Source organism: Delphinapterus leucas, chromosome 4 (genome assembly GCF_059928025.1).
Source record: "Delphinapterus leucas isolate spDelLeu-1000000601 "Yukka" chromosome 4, BTC_Dleu_Yukka2, whole genome shotgun sequence".
Classification (NCBI taxonomy): domain Eukaryota; kingdom Metazoa; phylum Chordata; class Mammalia; order Artiodactyla; family Monodontidae; genus Delphinapterus; species Delphinapterus leucas.
The window spans coordinates 116,575,673-116,597,096 of NC_143132.1; the positions used below are offsets into that span (position 1 = coordinate 116,575,673).

The window sequence follows — 21,424 nt, forward strand, 5'->3', positions numbered from 1 at the left end:
GGTAACTGTCCAATGATACATATACCTGGTTTTACTTTTCCGGTTGTGGAGTATCTTTTGGAAGATATAATTGAAAAAACAAGGTAAGTAAATATTAGGAACTAAAAGAGATTAAAAATACTAACATGTCACCATTTTGTCAAACTTTAGTCTCAGAAACTCACCCTTAAAACTGTTTCGAACTCATCTCTAAAACATTGTTTTTCCTTAAATCAGGGATTCCCAAACTTGGTTGCACATTAAAATGACCTGGAGCTTTTTAAAACCCACATTCACACTTCATACCGTAATTATATTACAGAGTCTAGGCTGGTAGCCAAGTGTCAGTGTTGTTTAAGGACCCCTGGGCAGTAAAGTTTGGGAACCTCTGTCTTTAGCGCTGAACCTCTCTTCTGGTTCTCCTACCTGGTATTCATTCTCTTTTGCTGGCTTCTATTCCCCACCCTTTAAATATGATTTCCCCCTAGAGTTCTCACTTATACTTTTCTCAGCCTTTTATTTCACTGTTAAATCTTTTTTCCATGACCATAGTTCCAAATTTTCAGAACTATTTTCCAGTAGCTTGCAGAACTACAGCTTCAGAACTGAAGCTCTTCCTGAATTCTAAACTTGTTATCTAACTCTATACTCAACAGCATTGCAGTACCACAGATTTCTTGAACCCCACATTTTTCAAACAAAAATCATGATCTTATATTTGATTCCCGCCATGCTTCCACCAGAAAATTAAAGCAGTCTGTGTTGCTTAGTATGCCTTATTATAATGGTTACTCCTATTATCCTCCACCCAGTTGTCTAAGCTGTAAATCAAAAGAGCTGGTGTTTATCAAGCAGTTATATACCAGGATATGTTAACTGCTTTACATGCTCAGTAACCAAACTACTCTAAGTCATTCTATATGCCATCCCACTCTGCCCCTCAAAAACCCTGAGAGCTTTCTCCTTGAACATACCTTCTCATTTTTATTTCTTCTACTTAAGGTCCTTATTATCTCTCCTGTGTTAATATAATAGTTCCTCTCTTGGCACTGTGGTCTTCACTCTTACAACTGCTGCCATCTATTTTCCAAACAAATCTGGTCATGTGAGCTTTCTCCCCCAGGGCATGCTCCTTGAGATTTCTTTTTGAAAACTGATTGAGGAACCTTTATTGGTGTGTCATGGCCTGTAGCAGAGCTCCTCAGCTGGTAGGCCCAAGTTATTGATCCCCTCAGCACTGGTCATTAGCTGCTAGAAGGCTTCTCGAGGAGCCGTACAAAATTATGTTAGTATTCCTTGATGAGGAAGGGCTGGGAAAGCACAGCCCCGTAGGATCACGTTCCAGTTCCTTAGCCTGTCACCCCAAGGCTCTTTTACAGTCTGGCCCTGTCCTCTCTTTCTAGCCTCATGCATCCCATGGTCTGCGCATCCTAAATGCACTATTCTCTAGTCTGCCATCTTGTGCCCTTTCATGACTTTATGCTTTGTTACGTGCTATTTCCTCCTTTTAGAGCTACGTTTGCCACCTTCTTCATCTTTTCATCTATAAACTGTTACGTAAGAACAAATTCCAGCTTCATTGCCCATTAAGCCTTCTCTGATGCCTCTCACAGAGTGAGTTACCTTCTCAACAAGACTCCCAGAGCACTTCTATCATATCTCTTGTAACACTTATTGCCATGTAATGTATCTTTTTATATTTGCCTCTTGCACTAGATTTCAAATTTTCAAGGTCGAGGATTTTGTCCTGTTCATCTTTGTGACTAGTGCATAGCATAGTGCCTGGCCTGTAGTAAACATCTGAAAAATATATGGACAGATGTAGAAACATTTGTGCTGAGATTTTTTTTTCAAGATTCCACAGCTTACTTGTTAAAGGAGAAAATTAGGAAGTGATAGTGGGAAGGTGAGAACAAAGATCCTGCTGCATATTTCACATGGAGAAAAGTCAGCTTTTGAGTGGACTTTATTTAACAGATATTTTTTAAACTTTATGGCTTGCACTGTGCACTAAGATCTGAGCATAAAACAAATGAAAGACTCATTACACACCCTCAGAACTTATATCTAGATAGGGAGACATACAAGCTATTACTCTAAGGTGTGATTGACCTGTTCTGGGGAAGTGAGAGTATATTGGAAATGAGTTTATAAAGCAGGGATAGGCTGGATAAGTCAGGAAAGTAGTGAAATCAGTGTAGCAAAGAGGGAGGTGTGTATGTCAGGGAGGAACATATAAAAGTGAAAGTGTATGTTGGTTTTCCATGCTCTGGTTTTATCATCAATGCTTATACATTTTTATGCTCTCCCTCAATTCCACTTTCTACCATGTGTCCCATTTCCTACCATAGCACATTTACCAGTTGTTTTCTAAGATGATAATAGGCAACAGCTTGACAATAAAAACAAAGTTCCAGGGATCAGTAATCTAAAATTACATAAAGATGGATTGCTTTCTTAAGGTCCCCATAAGGCAGGGAATGTACAAGGAATGGTAGCGAAGGGGAGTCTCTTGAAGCAAAAGGGTGGTATCTGTGCACTTGTCATTCTTTAGCCAGCCTAAGAGGGGAGGTGAAGTAGGGTGGTCATTGGATAGAGGTTTTCAGCAGAGGCCCCCAGCTGTTCCTTTCCCAGAAGAAGAGCTGCACTACAGGGAAGTAGGGAAGAAAGTAGGTGAGGTGTTACAGAGGGTTGTGATTGGGTTCTTGGGGAGGGGGGTTAAAGGTTACCTCGGTTTTTGGAATTGCTGGGAAGGGAGCCAACTGTGGGTCCATCCTGCTGATTAGACTAATCTCTGTCTCAGGTTGTCCTACCTCACGTTGGTGCCTCTATATGTATCGAAGACTTAGGGGAATCCTGGGTCACAGGTACTGAATAGGGAAGGGGATTGATTAATACTTTTGGGGTGTCTGCTATGTGTCAGGCACTGTGTTTTATCACTTTTTTTTTTTTTTAATTCTCATACAATACTGTTAAAAGAGTATTAGTCTCTCAAATAAGGAAACTAAAGACCAGAGGTTTATACCTTGCCCAAGGTCACACAGCTAGTCAATGGCAGAGCAAGGACATCAGTCCCATTCTGTCTGACCCACGAAGCCCATGCTCCAAATCCCCCATTCCATCTAGATGCTCTCCTCCAGGTGAACTCTGAGGGGCTTTGGGGTTAAAGTGTAGGTTCATTTTTCTTTGTCCCTCTCTACTCCCATGCCTCTGAGAACCCACTTATGGTAGGTGACATTCTTGGGCAGATGTGCCCTCTGTTTTTAGCAGTCACTGCAGCATGGTGGAATTAAAGCATAGCACTGGACTGACACGTAAGAGATTGGAATGCTGATTCTCGCTCTGCTGTTACTATGTCTGTGAGACTGAGCAGAACTAAGTAGTTCTCAAGCATGGGTCTGTAGATCTCTACACTGTCTGAATCTCCTGGGGCACTAATTAAAATTCCTGGATTAGCAGACCCCAGCCAGACCTACTGAATCCAAATCACAATATAGGATTTAGGAGTCTGTTTTACAAACTCCCCAGGGGATTCTTATGTGCACTCAGGTTTGGAAACCTCCTATATTCAAAATCTGAGTCTTCTAGGCAATCATTAACTTATTTTAGACTTACGTTAATGTTAACTTTTGATTTAAAAGCAAATTCAAACTTAAAGATGGAAGTTACTCTAGTTATTTTTAAATTTTTATTGCTGAAGATGATCTAGAAGTTTATATACTTTGATAGAGAAGAATGATTTTTATCTAAAATGTCATTTTATATGTTAATACTTGGCAGTAAATTTATGTTTAACTAGCATTCACTAGAAAGGATAGTGAAGATGTTCTTTAAAGTTTCTTTTTAAAATCCTAAATGTAAAATAGAGATATTGAATATTAGCTAAAATCAGAGTTTCAAAAAAGTGAAGCTATTTAAGAATGTTTTTATTTTAGATATGTTCCAGAACAAAAAGAACACAGATCCCAGTTTAAGAGGGGTTTCATGCAAGGGCATGTAAATAGACAAGAAAAAGAAGAAAAAGAAGCAATCTATAAAGAACGCTGGCCAGGTTATGTAAGGGAATTGCGCAAAAGGTAAGTCTGTTTTGTTTGAAAGTGAACACGGTGGCTAAATGACTAAAACAAAAAGCAGAATTGTCTTGATTTCGTACGCATTTAAGGATAGCATTGCAAGTCTCATTCTAGCTGAATACTGTACTGATTTGACTTGTAAACACTATCATAATCCCAGTAATTCTTTCCTATTTATTGATTATGTTTTCCCATTTGCAGATTGAGTTAATTATAAGATTTTATAGCAAGTTAAACTTCAGGAAACTATCAAGTATTTCATGGCTTTCTATTTGACTTTGATAGGTATTCTCCAAGCACTATAGATGTTATAGGAATGATGGATGATGATAAAGTTGATCTGAATTTGATTGCTGCCCTTATTCGATACATTGTTTTGGAAGAAGAGGTTAGTTTTGTTTTTAAGTTTCAAAATTGAAATATAATTTCAATTTTATTTTTGTATCAAGGCCATGAAAAAAAATTTTCTTAAATGCTATAAAAAAAATAATAACCTATGGAAGGAATGGCTTTTGACACCAGAAATAGGAATTTCATAATACCAAAGATTTAGGCATTTGACCTGTTTGAAGAAAAGACTATAAACAAGTGAAATGTCTGGATTATAAATCCTATTTTTAAAAAGTGAACTTATGTTCTTTAGTTATAATTGGTAACTAAAGTTATCTTGAGCTAGTATAATTTTAATGAAGACTTAATTGTGCACAGAATTGTACTTAGTGTATTTTGTTATGTGATCCTTTGTAATGGTTCTTTCTCCTCCATATAGGATGGTGCAATATTGGTCTTTCTACCAGGTTGGGACAATATCAGCACTTTACATGATCTCTTGATGTCACAAGTGATGTTTAAATCAGGTATTATAGAAATGCATTTTATTGTAATTCCAAGAGTGGTACTTGAATCATATGTAGCCTGGTTATTTTCTTTCATTTGAGCTTGGTGGTCTTAATCCAGGTTGGTTTTTTCAAAAGTTGGATCTTTTTTCTTTTTTTTTTTTTTCTTGGAAGTTCTACGTCAGTGATGAAGATGGTAGGTATGTAGTGAAGTTCCTTATTTAGTGTTATGGTGAGACTATTTTTCCTCTCTTCCTAAATTTGCCTAATAAAATTGAGTTCATAAAGTTAAGATGTTGGCTTTGAAGTTTTTCACTCACTTCTGCATTTAGTTGGGCAGAAAAGAAGTTTGAATTTATCCGTTAGTCCACTATTTCTCAGCTGCCTATACAGCAGAGTCACCCATGGCACTTCTTTAAAATGCAGATACCCACATCCCAAAATATTATAATGTGACCTGAACATCTGAATTAAAAAAAAAAAAAGTCCTTAGGTGATTCTGATTCTTTAACAAAAGCATGTTTTTAGAGATATAACCTCTTACATCTTAGAGAAATGCATGGGAACATTTTTCTCCTATGAAATTCAGTTAAAGCTTTTTCAGGAGTCGTCATTAACTTTAGCAAAGCAAATTCTATTTAGTATTTTATAGTTCTGAATATACTTCCTAACCTTACTCTGTTGAAGTGCTTTTGATACATTTTATTTTTACAGAACACTAAAAAATATTTTCATCTAATTTTATTGGCTAAAATATTTTTTATTCTTTGTTAAATCCCATCATGGTAATGCCCTCAAGGATTCTCTATAATTAAAATTATTTGTAATTATTAATAATTTAAAATTATTTATAATTAGAATTATTCTCTAGCCAGAAAAATATTTTTATCTGATCACCATGAGTCCTCTCTAATGAAATACTGCTTTCTCTTCTCCTTGTCATTGATAATCTTTCTCTATAGAAAAAGTATAGCCGTGATTGAACTAAACAACCGAATTATTTTTTTAAACAATTGGACTTTTTTGGCTGAACCTTCCAATTTTGGCCTCTCCTTCCCCCATCATAAACACTATTGTATGATCTACTTTTCGTTTTAAAAAGTATGGGTGTGTATATATTTTTCTAGAAGAATGCAGGGAAGATCATTTTGGGGGGAGTGGGGAAAGGGTGTAACATACATTATTATAATTGACTTGATTAACTTTCTAATTGAATTATTCTCAAGGATGGAGGTATTAATTTATACTCCCACCACCAGCTTAATTTCTTTTAAAGGAAATCTTTCAAAAATTTAACATACCTAATCTTTAACATCATCTGATAATCGTCTATAATCAGATTTTCCCGTTTTTTTCCCCTAAAGTGTCTTTCACAGCTAGCTTGCTCAGACTATAGAAAAAGTCAAACTGATAGATTGTTTACTGTAGTTCTAGAACATCACTCCCATCCTCTCCTTACTTTACCCATAGTGGAAAAGACTAGGTCTGCAACATTCTGGAACTGTCTGAATCTTTACGGTATCATTTCATTTGATCCTCTCTTACCTCTGTTCCCTTGCAAACTGGAAGTTATATCTGAAGGCTTGGTTCAATTCGAGTTAAGTATTTAGAGTTGATGTATTTCATATCGTGTCACAGAGACAAGTAATTAAGAGCATTCTTTTTTAGCAGTAACAATTGTTTGACAGCATTTTACTGCTTTTTAAGTTCAGAGGGGTCATAGAGAGTCTATGGGGGAGCACCATGTCTTCTTTGAATAACAACAGTTCTTTATCTGGGGGAAATACAGCTATCTAGGGGTCATTTGGGCACTCTTGCTGGAGATGTAAGTCAGGTTGCACTTTGGTAACTATATCTAACTGAAATTTACCCTTGCTTCCTTAACATTCTCTCCTTCCCATTACCGTATTACATCAGACTTTCTGTTTATTGGCTAATAATCATGAATGGGCTTGAGCAACTTCATTTTGAAAGTTAAAACTTCTTATATTCCTAACAATTTTTTTTTTAATATGGGTCACTTTTGGAATGTATTACATTTAACCAGTGCTATTCAATTATTTTTAAGTAGGACATGGAAATTTAGTAAGTAATTTGCTTTAAAAATTTAAATATTCTTTGTATGATTAAAGGAGGATTACCCAAAGTCTACAAACATATTCATCCATATTAAGCAAAACCTTTGGTCTTCAGTTAGTGGTGGGAATGGAGTTAATGATTTTTTTAGTATAATTTGAAAAGAGAGCTTCCAACTTTTTTAAGCATTCTTTAGGAATTTAGAATTAAAAAAATATTAACAAGAACATAAAAAGAATAAAGTTGGTCTGATTATCAGGTGGCTTAGCATCTGAATTCATTGTTCCATATATATATATATTTTAATAAATTTATTTATTCGCTGCGTTGGGTCTTCGTGTTGCGCGTGGGCTTTCTCTAGTTGCGGAGAGCAGGGGCTACTCTTCCTTGCGGTATGCGGGCTTCTCGTTGCGGTGGCTTCTCTTGTTGCAGAACACAGGCTCTAGGTGCGCAGGCTTCAGTAGTTGTGGCTCACAGGCTCTAGAGCGCAGGCTCAGTAGTTGTGGTGCACGGGCTTAGTTGCTCCACGGCATGTGGGATCTTCCCGGACCAGGGCTCAAACCCATGTCCCCTGCATTGGCAGGCGGATTCTTAACCACTGCGCCACCAGGGAAGTCCCTGTTCCATATTTTTTTGATGGAGCTTTTCTGCAAGTATTTGTCTTAAAGTTTAATTTTCTTTTTAATTTTCAGACAGGTTTCTTATTATACCCTTACATTCACTGATGCCTACAGTTAACCAGACACAGGTATGTTGTTAAATTTATCTTTCAAACTGCAGCAGGCTTTAAGGACTGCTTATTGTAGGTTTTATTTTCTTTTATTTTTTAATGCACATTTTCAAATAGTAATCCATATAAAAAAATACTTCTTTGAGGACCTTTGCAAATAAGTCTTTAGGGAATGATTGCACAAAAAGTTGAATAAGAGAGGCTAATCCACAAATCAAATTAGTTTTGTCAGCATTAGGGAAACGTTTAAAGATTGGTTTTACCAAGAACTTGTTTGGGTTTCCTGAATAAAAGAAAAAGGTATGTGAATACCAATAAAAATAACTCAACCTAGAAATTAATATTTGACATGTACAGCTTGATATTTGAAATTTTGATTTAACAGAATTAATACATTTGCAGGCATGAGATTTCAATAATGTATTATTATGGTTTTGGATGTTTTGGCTGTGTCAGATGCAGGGATTTCTCTAATTAGAATGAACACTGCTTTCTCAAAGGCAAGGTGATTTTCTATTGTTTGCAGTTCCTGGTAGAATGAGATGGATCCATTTTTCCACTCTTTGTAAGAAACCTGGTAGAATGAGATGGATCCATTTTTCCACTCTTTGTAAGAAAATATCATGACATTTTTTATTGAGAGCTTTTTAATATCCTTTCTGCTGGTACCTTAGTCCTGAGTAAGGCTCAGCCAGCTGGATTAGATACAGAGTGCATACCTGAGGGAAGAGAAGAGGAAAGAAAGAGAACTTTTGATTCCAAAGATTGGACAAAATTGTATCCAGTGTGGAGGTACTGCCATCTCTGACACCCTCACCATAAATTATTTATTCCTTTCTTAGAGAATATGTGACTAGACTGGCAAACAACATTTTCTTTATTGATTATCATTTTTATAAACGAGGGGATAAGTTTTATGCATTTTTTTGCTTTTCACCCAAGGTGGTACTTGCCATCATGACATTGTGGGATTCGCTATGTGAAGGGGATTTTTTTTAAAAATCCAGTCAAAAAGCTAGTATACGGTGGCACAGCCAGCTGACATTCATTCTGATGATTGGGCGTCTGCCTGGTTGGTTGGTGATCTTACCTTTATACTCTTGGGTAATTCGTAATTCTTTAAACTTCTGTCCCTCTTCCTTAAAAGTTTGACTGTACAATAAGACGTTTATACTCTCCAGCATTTGTTAAAAAACAAATTTTAAATTATATTTAAATATTATTAGTAATTTATATACTACTTAAATATCTATAAATTCAAATTATCTCTATATTTAAATTATCACATTTCATTTGAAATCTTGTTTGTGGTAAGGTTCTGACATCTGTGGGAGATTCAGTTTGGTTTACCAAAAGAATTCTCTGGTATTGAAGATGATGTATACTGTATAAATATATCTATAAATATTAGATGCATATGTCAGTGAACACAGAATTGCTAAAAATGAACAGTACCTGAAGTAATTCCTCTATTTGCAAGAATGATGTATCAGAAATTAGTTTACTTTTGGGATTTTGATGTACTTATTCTTACAGGTATTTAAAAGAACCCCTCCTGGTGTTCGGAAAATAGTAATTGCTACCAACATTGCAGAGACTAGGTAAAAATTGTTTTAATTACCAACTACTGATGATTACGTTAGTTTTGAGCCCCATAAATTATTAACATACTTTAATCTTTTTCTTCTACAAAATACTTTGTAATTTCTTAAAAGTAAAGCTATTTTAATTTAGTTATGGTAGTGAACATAGGTTTCGTGGGGTTTTTTTCAGCGTATACTAATGTTCTAGCCTCTTTAGAAATAGCCTGTTAAGTGGTTGTTTTAACGCTTTCCTAAAGAAGCATGGGGACTGAGGTCAGTTTTTCTGGTTGGGAGTAGAATTGTTTGGTAGTTTGGTAATTAGTTATATACAGCATTTAAAATATATTGTATTCCCTTGGAGGTACTATTATACCAGTATGGTCGCTGGAACAGATTGTTCTGTGGAAACTGATATTAAATCATGGAACTGGAGGGCTCATAAAGCTAGGTACAAAAGTCCTCAGGCAAGTTGTGAAGTTCGGCTGTAGGCAAATAAGAATTTAGCACATGATCTGTAAGATTGGCCCTGTGTGCTGCCACTGAAGCTGCTGATGCTGCCTGTATTTGGTGCTTGATTCCCCTTATGTTGGTAACTGGGAGGAGTGGTGAAAATCCAGAACTGCTAAAAATCAAATTGATTTAATAAAAAATGCTTTAAAATCCCTGTTTGTAGGCCTGTTATCGGTTAATGTATTTTTCATGTGTTTTTAACATTTTTTATATATTTATTTTCTAAACAGCATTACCATAGATGATGTAGTTTATGTAATAGATGGAGGAAAAATAAAGGAGACACACTTTGACACACAGAACAACATCAGTACAATGTCTGCTGAGTGGGTTAGTAAAGCTAATGCTAAACAAAGGAAAGGTCGAGCTGGAAGGTAAGATGGGACCTTTGAATGAAGCCTTAAAAAAAAAAAATTTTGTGTAGCAAAATGTGTTGGTGGCATTTAAAAATATTTATTTAGGACAGTTACCTTTCATATTTTTTAAAACTAACTGCAGCACGTTTTTAAATGGGAAAGTTGTTTTAATCATAGTTGCTTTGGAAAAACTATCCTGCCAAGTTTTCTATTTTATGATATTTCTACCTCTCATTCCTCAGTCTGCTTAATTAAAATTAATATCTTTATGTTATTAGCTATATTACTTATAATTGTGTTTCTTTTTAAAAAGCATATATTACTAATAATGATAGCTATTAATAATATTTGAATGTCAGATCATCTCATAGATACTTTATATGCATTAACTTGCTTAATCCTTACCACAGTGCTATGAAGTGTAGGTTATTATCTCTATTTTAAGGGTAAAGAAATTAAGGTACAAAGAAATTAAGTCATCTATCCAAAGTCACACAGTTTTGTAAGTAGCAGAGCCAGGATTTGAAGCCAGGCAGTCTGGCTCCACAGTCTGGGCTACTCATGAGTATACTTCACAGCTGTGCTGGGTTTTCACTATCAGTTACCAATGAAAGCACAGGGAAAATACCTTTTCCCCACTGATGTGGTGATAACAGAAGAAATAGAAATATCTCTGTTTTAATGGTAGGAGAAAAGATTTGCCTTTAACACAAATAATTGCACTTATTATTTATTGTAAGGCATACTTCACAGTATTTTTACACTCTTACTCATATGAGTAGTAGAATCACGTCTGGAGTTTTAGAAGAGAGTTTTTATTTTGCCTCTTACACGTAGAATAAAAAGATTCCTATTAATCTTCAAATACTGCCTTAAGTAAGGAAAGGAGAGTTGAAAAAAAATTTTACAGACCATTTTATCAGTCCTTTAAGTTTGTACTATATCTTTAAAGCTCTGACTCACTTGCTATGATCTTTGCTGATTATCCCAGTATAACTTGACTTCCAGGTAGTTTATTAGATTATGCATTTGGTGCTGTTGAGCATAGTCACGGCTTAATTCACGAAGTGTACCTTCTAATCAGTTAACCAGGGCATACCTTGATTGGGGACCTAGCAGGATTAGAGTTTTCCCATGCAGACCTGTCATTACTGGATACTGATTCAAAAAGTATTCACTGTGGTGAATGGGTTTTGGCACACTTTTATAAATGAATAGTAAACACACTAGGCACACTAGGCCTTAGATTTGATCCATGAGAACAGTTATGGAAATAGAGTAAATGAAGTATTACATTTTATCTAATTCTTCATCACCATTATCCTGGTGAAGGTTAACTGTGGAATTACAGTGGGATTTTTTCCTAATTGAAGTATAGTTGGTTTACAGTGGTGTGTTATTTTCTGGTGTACAGCAAACTGATTTCGGTTATACGTATATATGTATATATACACACACGGTGTTTAATTCAAATGGAAAATAGTCCCTTGTGGGCTCTCTAGATATAAATTCCTTTAGCAAAGCTAATTAGATTGATAATTATGTTGAAGGCCAGAGCAAACTATATTAACTACGTGGTCCTCAGTGGAGACCCTCTTACTTTTAGTTTCTGCAGACATGTAATATACTAGATAATGGGTCTTTGTAGACTCATGACAGAAATAGCTAAGATTTTTAGAATTAATTTATTCCTATAGGAAAGGGCCTCCCCCTCCTTTAACAGCAAGCGCCTACAGAAATATTTTATTCTGCTTGAAGATGAATGAATTCATTAACCTCTTCATATCTGTCCTTAACATTGTACAAAGAATAGTATCATTAAGGTCACTAGGTGCAAACAATAACCGTTTCCAACATGCCTCTGAGAACTCAATAAATAGCACATACCTAAAAGCTTTTAAAATAATATAGACAGGTTAACATAATACCTTGCTCACAAGGCCCGAAGAGATTAACCTACGTATACTGCTGTTATTGTGAATGGAAGTCTGGAATCTGTAAGATAGAAACAGGGAACCAAATTATTGGTAGGGGGAGGCAATCCTGTATCTTTTAGAACTAGGACTTAGGGTTAATGGATTTAAGCTTATTCAAAACAGGTGGGGAGAAGGAATATGTGATTAATAAAAATGAAATAGTAAGTAAATTAGTTATGGTGTGGCTTGAAAGAAATATTGACTACTTCCCCTGCCTAGCCTTTTCTCTGGAGTTCTAAAAAGTCACTGATAATACACCCCCCGCTCCTTTTTTTTTTTTAAAGAGTTCAACCTGGTCATTGCTATCATCTGTATAATGGTCTTAGAGCAAGCCTTCTAGATGACTATCAACTGCCAGAAATTTTGAGAACGCCTTTGGAAGAACTTTGTTTACAAATAAAGGTAAATTAGCTGGGAGAGTTAAGAAAGTAAATAGGGTTCTAGTTTTCAGCATCTTTTATAGAGGAAAGTAGTATACTAATCTGCCAGAAAGAATTTTTACCATGCATTTGTTTTTCTCTTTGTGTCAGTACGGTTGATCCTTGAAGAGCGTGGGGATTAGGGTTGCCGAAAATCCACTTGCCGCCTTTTCTGCCTCAAAAACAAAGGAATTGATAAATGACTCACCCAAGGGTGGTTAGTTGAAACAGTTTGGGTAGAATCAGGACTTAAACCCTAGTTCTTTTGATCCTACATATTGTGACCTCTGATTGAACACAAACCTTTCCCCACGCTTAGTTAATTTAAAAATCTGTAAAATAAAAATGCAAGTACTATATTTATTGAAAAAAAATCTGTGTGTAAGTGGACCCATGCAGTTCAAAAAAGGTCAACTGTAAATTATATTTTTTAAAGTTTTGATCAGATATTGACTAAACAGTTTTAAATTACATACTGCTCTGGAGCCAGACTACCTGGGCTTGAATCCCAAATCATCCTGTGGCAAGCTGGTTCTGTTATATTGGGCAAGTTATTTAAATTAACTTCATATAAAATTCTTAGAACAGTGCCTGGCACATAGTAAGTGTCCAGTAATTGTTAGCTACTGTTGTTATGTCTTAAGATCCCTCATTATAGACTACTTACCATTTTTTCAGCATCTTAATGTATTTTGATAAAATTAGCTGCCTTATTTTGTAGGTAATTGGTAATCAACTTGTTTGTTGAGATTTTAACCAGCTACTTTTCTCATTAATAGAGTTGGTGGGTGTTAGAAAGTAGTATGTTGGCCTTTAAACATGTTTTTTATAAAATCACAAATATAATTTTTACTTATTCTGGTAAAATAACTAACTTGAAAATCGTGTATAGGTTTGATGCTTTATTTTGAGTCAGTGACACAGGCAGGATTAAACTGTTATGTCAATATATGATATATGTTTAATTATATTTGTCTCTCCCCAGATTTTAAGGCTAGGTGGAATTGCTTACTTTCTGAGTAGGCTAATGGATCCACCATCAAATGAAGCAGTGTTACTTTCCATAAAACACCTGATGGAACTGGTAAGTTTGATTTTTAAAACAATTCTAACTTAGAGTGTTAAGTAAGCCAGCTAATTATAAAATTTACTTTCATTATGGCAAGGTAGGCCAATGAATGTGCAGTGCCAGATTGATTCACTTTTTGGCTATTCAGCTTGGAATATGAAATATAAATTAGAAAGTTATAAAATGATACCTTTGTGAGTTTTCTTATACTGGGCTCTTTCCACACAAGTTTTTTCATTATAGGCCTGATTTCAAATTACATAAAATTTTGAAATCTTTCAATTACTGGTCCTCTTCATTTGTATTCCAGAAATGAATTTGGTTGCTTTATTCTACTCTTTCTGATTACCATAATGTTTTTAGAGCTTTTGTCAAATCCAGGTAACTTAATAACAGTATGAACATTTTATAAAGGCAGCTCTTCTATTTTTGAAGGAATACTAGCAGGTGGCTTTTCTCCAAAATATCCTATCCCCCTACCTATCATTTTATTCTTACAGCTTTTTTCCTTAGATTCTTTTATGAAGTCAGTGTTTTGAGGAACTAGTTTCAGTGTCTTAGTCAAGTGACCACTTAGTTGGTAGCCATCCCTTCATGAGACCATGTTGAGAAGCGGCACAGGACTGGAGAGAATTAGTGGGTGAGTTAATACCCAAAGTGGAGAGAAAGAATAGAGCTGTGCATTCCAACACAGTAGCCACTAGCCACAGGTGACTGTTTAAATTTAAATTTTGAATTAAATTACAAATTCAATATCTTGGTCACACTTGCACATTTTAGATGTTCAGTAGGCACATATGGCTAGTGGCTACCACATAATCAGTGCAGAAATAGACATTTCTGTCAGTGCTGCAAGTTCTGTTGGTTAGTACTGGGCCAGAGGATGCTGAAGATGTATTTTACGTATTTCAATTTTATTTGTGCCCATCCATGTAGATAAATTTGAGATTTGGTCCATGTAAAAATAAGCTCTTAATGTGAGTATTAAGTTGTTTAAATGAAAAGCATTGTAACTTATCTGACCATCTTTGTTGGAATTTGGATTAGATTTAGTGAGGTTACTGGTATTTTAGGGAGCAGTGCAGTTTTACTCCTGACCTCTCTTCCCCCCCAGACTTTTATCGAATAGAACAGCAGTAGAGGGCTACGGGGTGATCAGAGAATCAACGTATTATTTGTGGTAGAGACAGACAACCAGAGGGCGGCTGGAGTCTGAAGCCAGAGTGGGATGACTTCCTCTCCCAACTGAATTTAAGAACCAGTCTTTACTTAGCCATTTGTAGGCAACGAAATTGTGAAAAGGCTTGGAAAATCCTTGCCAACAGTAGGGTCTAAAGCCTACATTTTGAAAAAAACTTCTTATTGTGCAATACGGCATGCCCATCCAGGGTAAAAGAGTAAAACAAAAATGTCCAGCTTAATGGTTTATCACAAAGTGAGCACTCTTATTTTTATTCATGTCAAGAAGTTAAGAACATTTCCAGTATCCTAAAAACCAACTTCCTACCCTCGCCCAATTATTCTACTCTCAGGCTCAAAAATAACCTCTATCATGACTTTAATGGTAATCTCTTGCTTGTTTTTCTTGATGGTTTTACCATACCAGTATACATCTTTAAAGAGCTCGGTTTAACTTGGCCTTTTGCGAACTTTACATGAACTCACACAGGATGTGTTTTTTTTTTTTTTTTTTTTTTTTTTTTTTGCAAGGGGGAATGGGGTTCTGGATTCTTTCACTGAAACATTGTGAGATTCATGTGCATTATTGCTTTCAGCTATAGTTCATTCATTTTCATTTCTTTACCATATTTTATTATATGACTACTGAAAGGCATTTTTGTTATTTCCAATTTGAGGCAGTTACATATAGTGCTGGTATGACTGTTATTCAATATTTATTGTTTCTTGGTGCACGTGTTTAAGTATTTCTCATGGGTGTACACTTGAGTGAATTCACTGAGTTATAACGTATGTGTATGATTAACTTTGGTAGGTAATGCCCACCATTTCCCAAAGTTGTCAAACTACTTACACTCCTACCAGTGTCAGTGGTAGGTGAACATTCTCAGCTCTATAGCATCACCAACCTGTAGTCTTTTATTCTAAGCATGTTGATAGGTATGTAGTAGTTTTGTGGCTTTAGTTTGCATTACCATGACTGCTGTTGAATTTGTAGGCAGCTTTTTATGCTTATTGCCCATTTGGATAGTCTCATTTATAAATTATTGATGCCTGTTTTTCTATTACATTGTAGGAGGTCATTATATACTTTTTGTGTGCTCTTGATCTGAGCCTTTTGTCAGCTGTGTATTGCACATGTCTGTATTTTTACCTTTTCACTTTTTAATAGTGGTTTGATAAACTGAAATTCCTAATTTTAATGTGGTCAAATGTATCAGTCTTTTTCTTTATTGTTACTGCTTTTTGTCCTTTAGTTTTTCTCTACCCTGGAGTCATGACGATATATTGTTTTAACTTTGTTTTCTTTTTCACACTTAGCTATATAATCCATCTGCAATGGATCTGTGTGTGTGTGTGTGTGTGTGTGTGTGTAGGTGAGGTAATAATCAAAGTTTTTAGATATGTAGAGGAGTTGACCGAAACCATTTATAGAAAAGTTCATCCTTTTCCTCTTTGTTCTGCAGCCATAGTCATAGATCAGGTGTCTATGGATATTTGTCTGTTTGTAGGCTCTCCTTTATTCTATTGGTGTATATTTCTATCTTGAGCTGGTGTCACACTGCCTTAATTATAATATTGAGTCTTACCAAACAAGAACATGATCTGTCCCATTGATTTAGTTATTTAATCTCTTGGTGTTTCAGCGTTTTCTGTGTATTATAGAACTTTTTAAAAGATTTATATCTGGTTTGTAGTATTTCTGGATTATATTCAAACTTCAAAATTTTTCATTTTCTTGTGAGTCTGATATACAGAAATCAAATTGGTTTTGAATGTTGACCTTGCATTCATCAATGCTATGAAACCCACTTACTCTGATAACTATATGTAGATTTTTGAGTACACAGTCACATCTATAAATAATTGCAATTTTATTTATTCCTTTCCAGCTGTCATCCAGGATCCTTAGTACAATGTTGAGCAGAAGTGTTATGATAGTGTGCACTCTTATGTTCTTATTCTCAAAGGAAAACCTGTCAAAAATTCGTTGAGCATGTTTTTTGAAGATTTTTGGTGGAAACTATCAAATTAAGGAAGTTTCTATTCTTAATTTACTAAGAGATTTTTATCATGCATGGATAATGGATTTTATCAAATACCTTTTCTGCCTCTAATGAGATTATACAATTATGCTGTTTTTTTATGTTAAATTTGTAATATATTGAATTACATTGATTTTTCAATTGTTAAACCAACTTTCATTCCAGAAACAAACCTATCTTGCTGAGATTCAGTATGCCATTATTTTGAGTTTCTCATGCGTAAGATTATTTAGTTTCCCTTTCTCCAGATGTCCCTTGTCAAGTTGGTACCAAGATTATGCTAGGTTCAGAAAACAAGTGGAGAGGTTTTGTTTTGTTCTTTTCCTATTCTCTGAAAGAGTTTTTATAAGATTGAGGTTATTTCGTCCATAAATGTTTAGTAGAGATCTTTGTCTAATGAGACATTTGAGTTATTTTTGTTCTGTTTTTTAATTTAAATTTTTACATTTTTATACAGTTTTTAAAGGTTACACTCCATTTACAGGTATTACAAAATATTGGCTATATTCCCCATGTTGTACAGTACATCCTCGTAGTCTGTTCTACACCCAATAGTTTGTACCTCCCACTCTCCCACCCCTATAACAAACTAGTGGTTGGTTGCCAGTGGGGGGGGGGCAATTGAGTTATATTTTTTATTATTTTTGTTGTTGTTCAAATCTTGTTATTTTGAATGTGTACTAGACATTGTATTTACAGAGGTCTTTGTAGATAAAAACTTGGAGCTTGGGGTGATGGTAATTTCTTCCAGAGAGGATTTATGTTGCTTCTTCTGGGAAAAGATGCCCCAATGTTGGGTTCACTTCCTTGGACTTCTGTCCCTCCCCTAATCCTGGACTTGTGATTTTTGCAATTCTTTTGTAACTCCTCAGTCTTCAAGCAGCTTTTCCATCTGTGCTCAGTAGGATGATTGGATCAAATTACCTAGGTAATCAGAGCAGAAGTCACCCCGTTGTGGGGGGTTCTAGATAAATATTTTATCTCTTGCTCTCCTGTCTCATGTCTCCTAAAGTACTAGAATCTAGGGGCTATGCATTCTATATTCCAAATATGTAATAGTGTCTCATTTCTTCTACAACTCTTGTACTTTACTGGGTGATTTTATTTGAAGACTTACTGGTGTGTTATTTCTCTCATTTCTCTTCCACCATTTATAGTAAAGCCAAGTTGTTTCTGTTTAAGTAAGTTTCTAACCTTTGCTGACCTCAAAACTTATGTTGCAAACTTATGTTTTGATGAAGAGAACTAAAGCTGAACAATATTAGGGCATTTGGACTTAAGAGTGGCCTATTATTTTTTCTTAAGCAAACTAAAATGTGGTGCTTACAATGTGTTTTAAACATAAACTCTTACTTTACAGAACGCTTTGGATAAACAAGAAGAATTGACACCTCTTGGAGTCCACTTAGCACGATTACCAGTTGAGCCACACATTGGAAAAATGATTCTTTTTGGAGCTCTGTTCTGTTGCCTCGACCCGGTGCTCACCATTGCTGCTAGTCTTAGCTTCAGAGATCCCTTTGTGATTCCACTGGTAAGAAAGATACAAGTAAAAGCCCAGGTATTTTTAGATACACAGGGTAGTTGTTTTCTTAGATAGATTTTTCATTGGCTTTTTATTAGAATGCCATTCTCTGTTATATACTATCAGAGCAATTTAAGTTGCCTTCATCTGTTTTAAGGGAAAAGAAAAGGTCGCAGATGCAAGAAGAAAGGAATTGGCAAAGGATACTAAAAGTGATCACCTGACAGTTGTGAATGCATTTGAGGTAAAAGGAATATATTTAAATGTTTAAAATCTGTATTATAGTTATCAGGAATAAACTGCTAAGTGAGAATGCCTAAAATTAGGTGAACATTTGGAAAAAAATTGTACATCATTTTTCAATTTTGTGATAACTCATTACATTTACCCTTTTGGAAAAAAGTCTATTTTTGTGTTTTGATAACAATAGAACAAGTGAACAATTTATTTTAAAATTTTATTTGCTATTATTCTTTTGTATCTTTGTCTTACTGACATTTATGACAGAAGATCCCTTTTTGTTCATTAATAAACTATGCATGTATTCAGATTTAACATTTTTGATAGAGCATGATAGTCATGTACACTACTCAGGATAAAGAGACTTTTTCTCTTATAGACAAGCTTATCTGAGGATAAACATTTATCATCCATCTTTGCAACATTTAAATGTAATTTGGTGTATAGAGACAGCATCTTTTTACTGTAGTTCTAGTCTCAGTTTTGTACTACCTATTATGGGAAAGTTTGTATTTTTTTCCTTTTGAGCTCATTCAGTATTTTCTTTTTTCCCATCTTCCCTCCTTCTCTAGCTTAAAGCAAAGTAAAACAATATATTTTTGAAGTTGAAAATATATAATAGCATTGAAATTTGTTCAACAGAGTGCTCATTTTGACTAATACAATCATGTACAGAATGCTATTTTATGTAAAATGCACAGTATGTTACTATATAACTTGCTCTTTTTTGTGTAAAGAAAGGTCTGCAAATTCAGTTTTGGTTATCTCTTAACAACTAGGATCATGGGGAGTTTATGTTTTTTTAGTTTGTTAATTTGGAAATTCTTTGAATTTTTTACAAGAAAATGAAATATCAGTAGAAAGTAAAATTATTACCAAAATAAAGACAAACTGGTAAGCAGTCTTTGCTTTGGGGAACAATATCAATACTTTTCTTCATAGGGCTGGGAAGAAGCTAGACAACGTGGTTTCAGATATGAAAAAGACTATTGCTGGGAATATTTTCTGTCTTCAAACACACTGCAGGTAATGGTGAATGTTTTGAAGTGCTTCTCATATGTTAGGTTAGGGACTTATATGTATTTTGTGTAGTCAATTCTGTAGCAAAAAGTTAAGTTTTTGCTTAACTTTTGTGTGAGTTTGTCTTATGAAGTTGAATCATTATACAGAATCATAAAAGGAATCTTTATTAAATCAACTGCAACAAAACAAAAAAGGTGTATAGCATAATAAACAAAAAACTAATGGCTAAGAAAAAAAATGAGCCCAGAGTTTAGCAGGAAAATACAGAGAGGCTCGATTACTGTTCCTGCACCATTTTGATGATTCATCCTGAAAATTTTCACTAATACTCCTAAAATCTGTTTTAAAATCTCAGAGCGAGTATCTTTAACTTTTGGGTAGGTATTTTTATCTTCAACTGACTTAGTGTAGTGAGAAAACACTGGACAGGAGGCATTTGTGAAATAGAAGAAAGTGAACAATTAACAGGGCAGATGCACATCAGACTTCCTCTGCACTGAACTGGAGAAGTGATCTCAAGCCAGTGGGAGTAGAAATATCCTCACCTTCCCGCATTACATGTACACTCCATCTTTGTGGCATAGATTTAACAAATCTACGGGAGTAAAAGAATCCAGAATCTAGAATATTTAATCAAAAGTGCCCAAACATTAACAGAATGAAAAGAAGGGTAATAACTCTGAAAGATACTACAGCCAATGGTAAAAAAGGTAATAGGTGTCTCTACATAGAAAATTTAAGAGTAATTGAATATGTATTTAGAGATATATTGTAAGAACATTTCCCTTAAGTGGAAAAAATGAAGTGAAGTACAGTATGAAAAAAGATGGTTGAATCCAACCAAGTGTTTTTTGAAAATATTATATCCAGTCAAGATACTAATTCAAGTATAAAGAAAAATGACAGGCATTCAAGAAAGCACTTGAAATACTACACCCATGAGTTGATCTTGAAATATTTACTGACAGTGAAATGCTGCCTATTAAGAAGTGAATCAGAAAGAATTCAGGAATGGAGAGTACATGCTAAGTCAGCTGGTGGTAGATACTGAAATTAAATATGGAAAAATGCAAAACAGTATTGGGAATTATGGATACAGAATAAAGGTTATTATCCTGAACAATATAAAATAATGGTGATAGAAACCAGGAGATGACCTAGAGAGTCAGTTATAAGAGAATGTAGGTGGGGAAACTAAAGTCACATAATTCATAAAAGGGATATATACTTAAATGTGACAATTTTATGTCTCATAATCTCTTACTTTAAGCTCACAAGGATCCTTTATTAAATATCTCTTATGATTATAAGAATGTAAGGTTCATCTAGTTCAGTTTCATTTCTTTTTAACTTCCTTAAATTGAACTAAAATTAATTTGAATGCTTTTGTAAAAACAGCTTCTATATTTACGTTATCCCGTTGTTAGGATAGCATTTTTGTCTAATTCTTCTGTCCGTATAAATGCATAGTAAGTGTCTGCAATATTTACCTAGTTAATGGTATTTCTGACAGTATTGAGATTAGGGTAGTCTTCTTTTGTACTTTGCTATACTACTTGAATGCTTTTTGTAATGAGTCACGTATCATTTTTACCCAAAGAGTGATTTTTCCTATAAATAAACACAAGAAAACAGGCCTTAAGCTTTTGTGCCAGGATGTAACAGTAGTTAATTTTCAGTAGTACATATATGGATGTTGGTTATTTTCTCTATGCTTTCCTGTTTTGTTTTGTTTTTTCAAAATATGGGGTAGAGAGCAATTTTGAAAATTATGAGCCTTTTTGTAAACTGAAGTAATCCTTAAA

The 21,424-nt window shown here is 34.7% G+C and overlaps 2 protein-coding genes across 8 annotated transcripts in view; one reads left to right on the forward strand and one right to left on the reverse strand.

Annotated features, from left to right (window-relative positions):
* Positions 1-21,424, reverse strand: part of ARHGEF26 (Rho guanine nucleotide exchange factor 26) — a 279,113-nt gene that overhangs the window by 91,375 nt on the left and 166,314 nt on the right. For 4 of the 6 annotated variants that reach the window (XM_089910973.1, XM_089910972.1, XM_089910978.1 and 1 more), the window contains exon 15: positions 1-21,424. This exon is cut by the window's right edge. The exons of the other annotated variants lie outside the window; for them this stretch is intronic. The gene's annotated coding sequence lies outside the window, so the exon portion shown is untranslated. 6 annotated transcript variants of the gene reach the window in all.
* Positions 1-21,424, forward strand: part of DHX36 (DEAH-box helicase 36) — a 51,277-nt gene that overhangs the window by 21,721 nt on the left and 8,132 nt on the right. For both annotated transcript variants that reach the window (XR_002645882.3, XM_022582809.3), the window contains exons 9-20: positions 2-83; positions 3,915-4,055; positions 4,338-4,440; positions 4,822-4,909; positions 7,657-7,712; positions 9,231-9,295; positions 10,018-10,161; positions 12,404-12,521; positions 13,524-13,622; positions 18,192-18,365; positions 18,514-18,600; positions 19,539-19,622. Coding sequence is in view for 1 of the 2 variants with exons in the window: in XM_022582809.3 (XP_022438517.2) it covers positions 2-83; positions 3,915-4,055; positions 4,338-4,440; positions 4,822-4,909; positions 7,657-7,712; positions 9,231-9,295; positions 10,018-10,161; positions 12,404-12,521; positions 13,524-13,622; positions 18,192-18,365; positions 18,514-18,600; positions 19,539-19,622 (1,241 nt within the window). In the remaining variant the exon portion in view is untranslated. The remainder of the gene's footprint in view (position 1; positions 84-3,914; positions 4,056-4,337; positions 4,441-4,821; positions 4,910-7,656; positions 7,713-9,230; positions 9,296-10,017; positions 10,162-12,403; positions 12,522-13,523; positions 13,623-18,191; positions 18,366-18,513; positions 18,601-19,538; positions 19,623-21,424) is intronic.